The following is a 10,724-nucleotide window of genomic DNA, read 5'->3' as shown; positions in this document are numbered from 1 at the left end:
AAACGTTGTCTAAAAAATCTTTATAATCGACGGGGATTTTTGTTTGAGGGACATTTCCTAGAAAAATTTGTTTCGTAATAGACTTTCATTAAATACTATCTTTTGCCACACATTGACATCTCTGTAAATGATATCTTACATAATTATATAATCTGCCTATGTAGCATAATAAAAAGTATCATTGTATTGTGATAATCTTAATATAAATGTAAATTCAACAAAAACATTATTCCATTGATAAATTCCTTATTTTAAGGAGCCAAAAATCACAGGCAATGTAGTCTTTACATCGGTATCGTTTTACCGATAGGAATTTCTAGAAATGGCATTCTTATTGCCTATTATTATTATTATTATTATTTTTAATTAAGATGCTACCTATATCAGATACTATCATTTCTATTAATTAAACTATCTTCTTTGTCAACTGGAGGTGGGCCGGTACTTAAAGTGGTACTGGGACCAGCTGTTAAGTAACCAGCAGATACAGGCGTTCCAGCTATATATTATAATTTATATTTAAATATATTATGCATGTTAAAAATTAAATATAGAAATTAAAATAATAATTACAAAAATTAAAATAATAACTTGTGTATCTTACCAGTAAGATAACCAGAATTAGTTGCATTAGAAATGAATAAATCATGCCGTTGATCTTTGTATTCCGCCCAAACACTTGATTTTTCCAATATTGCATTTACTTTTTCACCTAACAACAAGCTTCTAGTCATTGCTTTTAAAGCTTTAACTATTTGAGCTTTAGCAGTTGCAGGATTTTCAATTATATCCAATCGTCCCTCTAATATATTTAACAGATAAGGTACCATTTCAGCATCTAATGCCTATTCAAGATATTAAAAATATTGGAAAAATATATTAAAATATTTTAATAAAATAAAATAATGATAAATTAAATTTAAAAATTAAATTTCTAGTATCAATGACAATATTTAAAATTTTATTTACCTGTTTTATAAGTCTATCTTCATTAGTTGAAAACAATCTATTTAATGTTTCACATGCAATCGCTATCATATCTCGTCTAGATTGCATAGCATGTTTTAATGGGCTTATACATTCTGTTTGACAAATAGATGATATACAAATCTAAAAAATATAATATTTAATATTAAATAATAAGATTAAATAATGTATCATGTAAAAAAAAAAAAAAAAAATTAATGAACTCACTTCACTTGCTGCTAATTGATGAAGTATCAATATTGCGGTTTTATATACGGATGGTTGATTATTTTGCATTGCCATTTGTCGACAAAGTCTTGGTATATGTCCTAATGATGGAACTTGATCTGCTAAACTTGGTTGTGCTTGAAGTAAACATACTACTGCTTGTGTTGTTAATTCCAACATATCTGACTATTGCAAAGAATTATTAAATTAGTCAATACGTTTTCATAAATAATATCAAAATTAATATTAGTTTTATTTTGATTGTTTTTTCACTTACATCAGTTTTTTCTTTCGACATAAGTGTTAATGTAGTATCCATAAGTTCACTTAAAAATTCTTTAGGTTTTCTAAGAGCCCAGGCGGGACTGGATATAAATAATCTAAGATATACACCTCCGACTGCCGGTTCGTTTGTTGCGATATCAATATTACTTTGAGTATCAGGTAATTTTAGTATTGCATTCGGATTTCGTCTTTGTAATATGTAATATCTAAAATAAATAGATCTAATTAAAGATAAAAAAAAAAAAAGATGTAGTTATTATATATAGAAATATTTATATACTCGTCTTTTAATTCTCCAACTATTCTTGACACTCTAGCTTTAGCATTATCATCCCAAATTAATTCAGGATTTTCATGTTTTGTTTCAAACATATGTACACACTGTTTTGGAGCATCTCTAATAGCTTCACTAAATAATCTAGGCAAAAATTTAGACAAATCCAATTTTACTTTTGGTCCAGCTAATTTATCAGATGACATTTTGCCAAGTAGTTCTGCAGCTGTTTCACGTATTTGAGTATTACTTGAATTACAAAATAAGTCAAGAACATATACTACAGCTCCTAAAAATTCCATAATATTTATTTTAGAAAATTAATATAAAAAAAACAGTATAATGTAAGATTTTCCATAATTGAATGTATTTTTACCTTTAGATAATGCATCTTTTACAATTTTTGTAGAACTCATTAGGGCATATAAAGTTTCTAACATAAGCAATTGATATTCTTTCAGAGTATTTAAAGCTAATAATAAATGTACTACAACTTCATTTGCCGCAATATCATCTACACATTCTTGATTTTTTGTAACATTACTAATAACTTCGAGTGCACTTTTTTGAATCAATTTGAAATTGTTGCAACTTAAAAGTTCAAATAATAATTTGAAATGTCCTATACATTGTAATTCAATTCCTGGATTATTTTTAATCACATTTCTTAATGCTTCTAAAGACATAACAATATGTTCCAATTTTTCTTGATCTTTTTTAACTAATGTTATGTTGTTCATTGATGCTAAATAATTTGATGAATCAGATAAAAAATCAAGTAAATTAATTGTAAAACTCTTGGGATTCTGCAAAAAATTTATTTAATTTTTAAATTACTAATAATTTAATTTTTTATAAAAAAATATTATGCAATATTAAATTACCTCTATAGGAAAATTAGGTTGTTCGTTATATACTTTTACAAATATCTCTCCAATAATAAGTTCATCAGCATGAACACTATATTTAAAATCACTAAAGTCATGTTCAAAATTATCATTGCCGTTTAATCTTTCTTGTCGTTTATTTTCTAAATATTCATTCAACTCTGCTCTTGTTCCATTATCCCAAATTAAATATGGATTTAAGCAATTTGAATTCAGGATTTTTAATATTTCTTCTGGTTTATCATTTGCGAGTTGACGAGCTAAATAAGGAGTTAATAAAATTTCTAGTGCAGCAACAGTGACAGGATTAATAGGTGTTTCATTTTCTCCTATCATGTAACCACCTAATCTCGCACAAGCTCGAACTGCTAGTTTCGCTAAATTATTTGCTACTTCCTGACGATTTTCGTCTTGATTTCGTTCAACACCACCTTCTTCCAACGTGTAATCATAATTAAACATAAATAATAATAAATGCCACAGTGCACCAGATTGTAGTAATTGCATTTGTAATACACTGTCCGAAGCAAGAGAAGAAACACATTCTGTGGCCACTGAACATAATTTTGTTAAATGCTATAAAAAAATATTATATATTACAATATTATTATTTTAAATTGTTAGCAATTTTAATTAACTTTGAATTTTATGCATTTTTTATAATTGATAATTTTATTTGAATTTTATTTAAAAAAATATTAAACATATAATAAAATATATTAATTAAATAAAAATAAGATGCGTGCTTCACTAACCTTAAAATGTAATATTCTACATAGATCTTTAACTAGTTGTGGTAATTCAATAATTCTGTCTTTGCAACCTCTAAATGATCCAGCAACCGAGAAACATCTAGTGATATGCATGCACACTTGCACTGCTATATCATTAGACTTACTCGATTTATTTAAAACAGAAACGCATCGTGTATAAGCTTCTAATAAAACATCTAATCCTCCTTCTCTACGAAGCTCTTCCGCATTCAATGCAGAACAATGTACTGTATGATATGCAAGTTCGCTAGCAGCAGCCAATAATGGCGCAGACTTCGAAAATAATTGTTCATCGTCTGTTTCTAATTTAATTGTTTTGATTAATTGCGGGTAACCAGCATACTTGTATGGTCGAAGTTCATCGGAATATCTATGAAAAAGAATGCTTTGTGTTCTTAAAATAAGCACTATATTATCAGGATTTGGACCATCAGTTGACCAACAACTTCGACTACATAAAAATTCATATGCCTGATTAACAGCCTCGAATTTATCCTATGAACAAAAAATATTTCTATGAAGAATTTAATATGTTAATATTTTACAAGATTTAAATTCAACTTACTCGGCCTTGTGGATTTTTATCAGGATGATACATTTGTGCAAGTTTATAATATGACTTTCTGACTTCAGCTTCATTATGTTGTTTTCCACTATTTAATTGAAGGACTTTATAAGCTTCATCTACTGTCATCAATGGCGGTTTTTTTTCTACTTCTTTTTTCCATGCATCTAATACATCTTTCAATAAACGTACCTATTACATATTACTATATTAAATATACTGAGATATGAAAATTGATAAAAATTATTTCATAATTATTTTTTGTAACTTACAGGTTCAGGAATAGGCCATTGTGGAAATCTTACAGTATCACAAAGATGTCTCAGATAGAATATTTGACAGAATAATTCCTTTTCTAATTGTGGATATCTTATAGCAGGTATAGCAATGTATTGATATCTAGCCATAGTATGACTTCTTAATTTTGGTGAAAAATCTGCAATATGAGTCGCTATTTTTTCTATAAGCATTCTTCTCATTTCAGCATTCCATATTGCTTCTGGTGTATCATAATCACCAAGAAATATTTGTGCAAACTTTTCCGCACCATGATTTTCTAAATAGCTAACCATCGCATCGGGTAAAAGTTGTCCAAGAATACTTCGTTGCATGATGTCTGATGATGCATTCTATGATATTAAAATGTTATATGATATATGATTTGTTAATAATGAATAAAAATAAAAACTTTACTTACATCATCAGTTCTAAAAGCTTGTTTCGTGTGAGTCAACTGCAAAAATCTCGCTATCGGTAAAACGTTTGAACCAGTGTACATTAATATGAAGTAGAAGACTCCAGTAAGATAAATTTTTGAGACATCTGCATTATCTCGCATTATTTCACATAACAAAGTAGCTACTTTCTCAACTAAAACCGGGTCAAACGTTAATAAAAGTTGAACAATATGAGGTAGGCACTGAAGATCAGATAATAACCGTTTCATACGCGGTAGAGGCCTGATTACCGCGTCATCGACATCTCTACTTGGAAAATATTCGCACATTTTAATTAAAATATTTAAAATCAATGTTGCTAATTCACTTTCATTTATTACTGGTGTTCCTTTTGCAACTAATGTCCATTTTAATTGTGGTACTTGCGAAATCATACGCCATCCATCTAATCCTTGTGCCCAAACTTTTGTTTTATATATAATCTGATTTGTTAAATATAATTCCTTTAATTCTTTTAAACTTATAGGACCTTTACGCTGATCTCCATCATTATAATACCATTCTTTTTCCATAACTTGTTGTTGTTGTGGTCCTGCTTCTATTACATTAGTTTGTGTAGGTACAACCGCTCTAGATGTATGTAAATGAGCCAAAGTCAAAAGATCAACTAATGTGCGTACTCCATTTTGATCCATTATATCTTTTACATTTCTTCTATGTAGTATAAGTTTATTTATGAACATGACTAATCTATCACGTTCCATTCTATCTGTACAACGTTCCAGCATTCCTACTATATATTTTGTATCTGAAAATGGACCAATATCTTCGTAGTATCGCTCATATACTATAGTCATTGCTTGCAAGCAAAGGCACTTCATTTCAACTTTTGTTGTTAGTATGAATCTATGATATAAATCGTTAAAAAATTCATACCTATGATAAAAATAATAATTTATTATTATATTTACTTATTTAATATGCATAACATATGTATACAAAAATTTTAAATAAATATAAATATAAATAATAATTTAATCTCTTTTTTCTGAACTGCAAATAAAGACAATTAAATTTTAAAATTGTATTGTACATACGATTTTCTTATTGGACTGTCGGGACTGTCTTTTTCCAACAAAAGTCTCAAATAATAATCACCGATTTTCACTTCATCTGACAGGCACTGGTACTGTACTTCAAATTCTCTATGATTCCAAGCAATTAGAGTTCCTCCTGCCAAATCTTTATCAGAACTGAATGCGCGTATTTCATTTTCGAGCGCAGTTCTTAATTCTTCGCGTGTTTTATGATTCCAAATTAAGTTTGGCAGTGAATGATCTTGATTGAATTTATAATAAAACAAATTCCAATTTGCTTCCGATTTAATTCTTTCTCTACGTTTTCTTAATACTATCGGACGTTCTTTGATTTTCTCTTTGCGCTCGATTCCAATCCTAGCACCCCAATGTTGAAGAGCATGTTCTACGTGTTTTTCAACTACACGCATTTGCCGTTCGATCGCAATCCATTGCGGACTTTTTTTATTTTTCGATGCATGATCTATAGCTATCTTTAAATTGTCACGATTGTTTAATCGTTCTTTCTCAAGAAATGAATCTGGTACTTTTTCATCGGAGTCTAAGTAATTTAATAAACCAACAGGCTGTATAAATATATAATGAATACAAACTTAGATACTTTCATTTTTGTAATTAAATAAAAATGATATTATAAGCTCAATCAATAATAATTTACCATAATTCTTTTTAACAATCCCATAGCTGTAGGATGTCCTGTGACCCAAAGTCCTACAAGATGTCTACACAACTGTCTATGTGTTAACAGTCTGCCATCAGTACCAATAGTAAAAAGACTATTTAATAGATGTCTTGGTAATGCTCCTTCAGCAAGAGCAAGTTCTTGCATTTTTGCAGCAACTTCTGGTGCACCTTCTTCGATAATCGCTCTCATTATTAATCCAGCGCCTTTAACGATAGCTAATGATGGATGTTGAAATAGTTTAAAAAGAGATCTTCCTCTTGCAGCAACCATTTCTAGAAGATTATCGAAATGTTTGCCATCGGTCGTTTCACTATACGGTACACATAAAGCAAAAGTTAAAAGATCAAGCATGGCAGAAACTACCAAAGCACCTGTACCATGATTCTGAAATATTTATAAAAAATAATATTATCATATTACATAGAAAAGTAATTATTATTAAAAAAAATCAAAATAACATTTTTACACTTACTATATGATTAACCCACATGTCAAGTAAATTTTCCAAAAATTTATTACTACTAAGGAGACTACTTTTGTTTAATTGCTCTTGTCTTAAATCACAATCATCATGCATTGGTTGCATGAGAGCACAAATGCAATCTATAGCAGCTTGTGTTACACCATAATCTTGCCTTTTCAAAGCTTTTACAACCTTATGTCCAATAGCTTCTCTAAATCCAAGAAGAGTTGTAAATGCTGTAAAACCAATTTTACTAGCTACCAATCTTCTTAAAGCATGAAATTGTGCTTCTATTTCACTATTCGTTTCTAAATCTTTATTAACCAATGCATTTAGAGCACCAAGAATAATTTTATCTTTATTTTCAGTAAAAAGACCCTGTAAGTAGTTATTCATCATATGGTAAATTCGAAGTTGTAATGTTGTTACAGTCCATTCAAGCGGTACAACATCCTGGACAAAAAAAATATCTGTTCAGCTTACTATACAATCTATTTGTTAATTTAATATTGTTAAATATAACTTATATTTTAATTTAATAATTCTTATTGTTGCAAACATTATGAAAATTTAATAATATGCAAAAAATAGATAGAATAAAACAAGCAATAAAAATTATTAAAACTAATTTTTTTATATAGATATTTATTCAATTTATTCCAGTCTGCATGGACAACTATAATTTATTATTTCATCTCATTTAACTCAAATTTAGTAGGCCATCACCGCTTTAATGCACTGCATCATGCTTATTTTATAACATTTATTTAATAATATCACATATACAGAAATTTAATATTACATACAGGATATTAATATATTTGTATATTTTTGTGAGATTCTAGGGTTCAAAACAAACACAAAAATTCTTATAAAAATTTGAAATTGTATTTATTAAGTTATAGTATAATTGAAATTATATTGGATAATTTTTTTTATTAATATTAGATATTAGATATAAGCAAGACAAGAAATAAAGTGAAATACTTTTATTTCTATTATACCATTCTATCATCTGTTTTTGCATAATTTTATCTAATATCTTATAACTTAATAAAATAAAATTTCAACCAAAATTTTTGTATTTGTTTTAACCTCTAAACCTTTTAAAGATATTAAATATATCAACACCTGTACATATAATATTAAAATCATCAAATATGTCTTACATCTTGTGTAACAGAGTAATTAAGACCACTATAAGGAATGTTGGCATTAAATCTTTCCAAAATTTCAGCAAAACTACGCCCATTTGGTGGTTGCTGAAGAAACTTAACATGAGTTGTTTCAACTTCTTCATCAACAGGTAAATTAAGAGGTCCAAGTCTTTTCCCTCTAGGTATTGCATACATTCTGACATGAACATCTCTATTACCAGATGCTCTAACTCCATCCAATAAAGAAGCTAATAAAGAATCTCTATCTGTTGCAGTATAACTGCGCACTTGACCATTAAGATATTGAATAGTAAATAATTGTGGATTTTCATTATCACGAATCAATGTGAAAATATCTGATAAAGGTCTAAGAGTACAAATATTGTATGTCTGAGGATCTCTTTCTAATAAACAAGTATCAGAAAGACAAAGAGTTCTTCTTTGAGGATCTATATGTCTAGGTGAATACTTGTGAACAGTAAATTCTGATACACTTGTTATATGTTCATCACCACTAAATTTACCCAATCTCTGAGCAATAAAATCATCTAATTTGATTGGTTCTTTCAAAACTTTTATGCTAATACCTAAGTTGTTCATAGCTGATTCCAGCAGCTTTTTTTTAATTTCTTCCATATGTTGAGAAGCAAAAAGATGTAAACGTCCAAATCCACCACAAACAATTACAAAGCCATTAGGATAATCTTTTATTGTAAGAATTCCTTCAAAATCTTTATAACAGTAACTAGCTAATACCATATTGGTTGCTGGATCTAATTGATCAAGACTATATGGTGTCACTTCTAATACGACAGGCAATCTTGTGTCAGACCAATGATGTTTATAAGCTTGATATCTCTAGAGACAATAAAGGTATTAATTTAATAAATATATAATATTACATATATATATAAAATATAATAATATATAAAATATAAAATAATAATTTATTTATTATTATATTTATGATTTTATCCAGTTATTAATCCAAAGAATATTCAAATGATATATTCAAATATATCCAAATGATATATAATATATATAATATTTGATAAAAATATTGAATAGTTAATGGAAATTATATATAATAGCATAATATTATAAAAATAATATGTGTTAGTTATGCAGATAACAAATACTATTAATACATTATAAGCTATTGTATACTAACCATATGGCTAAGTTGATAAGAAATTTGATTAAACTTTAACAATGTTATTTTTTGAAAATATTATATTAAAAAATATAACTCACCAAAATTTCTTTAGGTTTTTCAGCAAATTGATTTCTATATTTGAGAGCTTCAGTTAATAAATGTGCTCTATATTCTGAACTAAATTTCATATTGTCAATTTTACGTTCTTTGCGCATTGTTATACTAAATTCATGCAAACCTAATTGATTTCTGTTTGTTGGTTGTACACTTATAAAATCTGAATATTCCCATTTGTTTGTGACTTCTAATGTAGTTGGATTATATGTTGTTATACCCATAGATCCAATTGAGAAGATACGCTTATACCTAAATAAAAAAAAAATAATTTTTTTAATGAATATTATTATATAACAATATTAATATTTATTTAAAATATATAAAAATACATAACTTATTTAAATATATAAATACATAAATTATTTAAAATATATAAAAATACAAACATAATAAAATTGAAATATCACATAGAAATGTTATATAATAAATAATATATTTCTATTATATTTCATATAATAAAATTATAAGAAAGATATATTAAAAGTAATTATAAAAATTATTTAATTTCAATTATAACTAGTTAATAGTATTAAATATAATAACATATACATTGTGTTAAAACTATATCATAATATTAACTTATTAATTTATAACATTCATAATGTTAATATTCCATTATTAAATACTAATAATTATATAAAAAAGCGTAAATAAATGCGTAAATAATTTTGATTTAATTGTTTTTTTATATTATTATAACATAAATCCATTTACATTAATCTATTGTTATATTTGAAATGCATAGATATAAAATATGTACATATTAGAATTCTTTTTTTCTATAAAGAATTTATAATACTTTAAATTCTATTTATATATTGTATTGTCAATTGTTCATTATTATTCATATATATATACGAAAACATTTGACAAAGCAACAGGAATTAAAAAAACACGCACTTACTTTCCTTTCCATGAGTGTTTGGTGACCAAAAAACATGCCACATCCTGATTATCCTTTATCGGCATCATTGTAACATGTCCTGATAATACAATGTGAGTATTATTTTAAATAATGTTTTAACAAAACACTGGTTATTGTTTATAAAAGATATATAGCGTAGGAGGGACATTCGCATACGAATTAAGAAAAAAATCACACGAAAATCATTTTCAAAATGACAAACACAAAAAACACAAAATAGATTTGAATCGCGTATACAATATTTATGTGTTACGCGAAAACGGATAATATTTAGGCACTATTTAATCGTGTTTTAACCGACTAATGACATTTTCGACGGCTCCATTGGACTGGGAGCGGCCATGATGCTTAGGGGTGTTAACAAACAGCTGTTTCCAGATGGCAGAATGATCATAGTCATAGTAGAAAACTTCACTTATTTATGTTATATATATATATATATATATATAGTTTTATGTCTTTACTTATG

At 27.2% G+C, this 10,724-nt stretch overlaps 1 protein-coding gene across 2 annotated transcripts; it reads right to left on the bottom strand.

Annotated features, from left to right (window-relative positions):
• Window positions 1–232: 232 nt before the first annotated feature.
• On the bottom strand, window positions 233–10,619 carry LOC411060 (dnaJ homolog subfamily C member 13). 2 transcript variants are annotated; one of them, XM_016912253.2, is made up of 18 exons: window positions 10,235–10,619; window positions 9,312–9,579; window positions 8,070–8,915; window positions 6,910–7,353; window positions 6,411–6,821; window positions 5,753–6,318; window positions 4,676–5,591; window positions 4,251–4,607; window positions 3,979–4,170; window positions 3,396–3,908; window positions 2,638–3,216; window positions 2,130–2,559; window positions 1,760–2,042; window positions 1,472–1,685; window positions 1,195–1,380; window positions 970–1,110; window positions 605–845; window positions 233–499 (listed from the first exon to the last, which is right to left on the bottom strand). In XM_016912253.2, exons 1-18 carry the CDS (start codon window positions 10,300–10,302, stop codon window positions 384–386), a joined length of 6,771 nt encoding a protein of 2,256 aa, XP_016767742.2. In that variant the 5' UTR covers window positions 10,303–10,619; the 3' UTR covers window positions 233–383. The 2 variants fall into 2 exon arrangements, with proteins under 2 accessions (XP_016767742.2, XP_394533.5); XM_394533.7 differs by having other exon boundaries at window positions 6,910–7,278.
• Window positions 10,620–10,724: the final 105 nt, after the last annotated feature.

This window comes from Apis mellifera, linkage group LG5, assembly GCF_003254395.2.
Source record: "Apis mellifera strain DH4 linkage group LG5, Amel_HAv3.1, whole genome shotgun sequence".
Taxonomy (NCBI): domain Eukaryota; kingdom Metazoa; phylum Arthropoda; class Insecta; order Hymenoptera; family Apidae; genus Apis; species Apis mellifera.
This window is presented reverse-complemented; position numbering and strand designations above follow the sequence as displayed.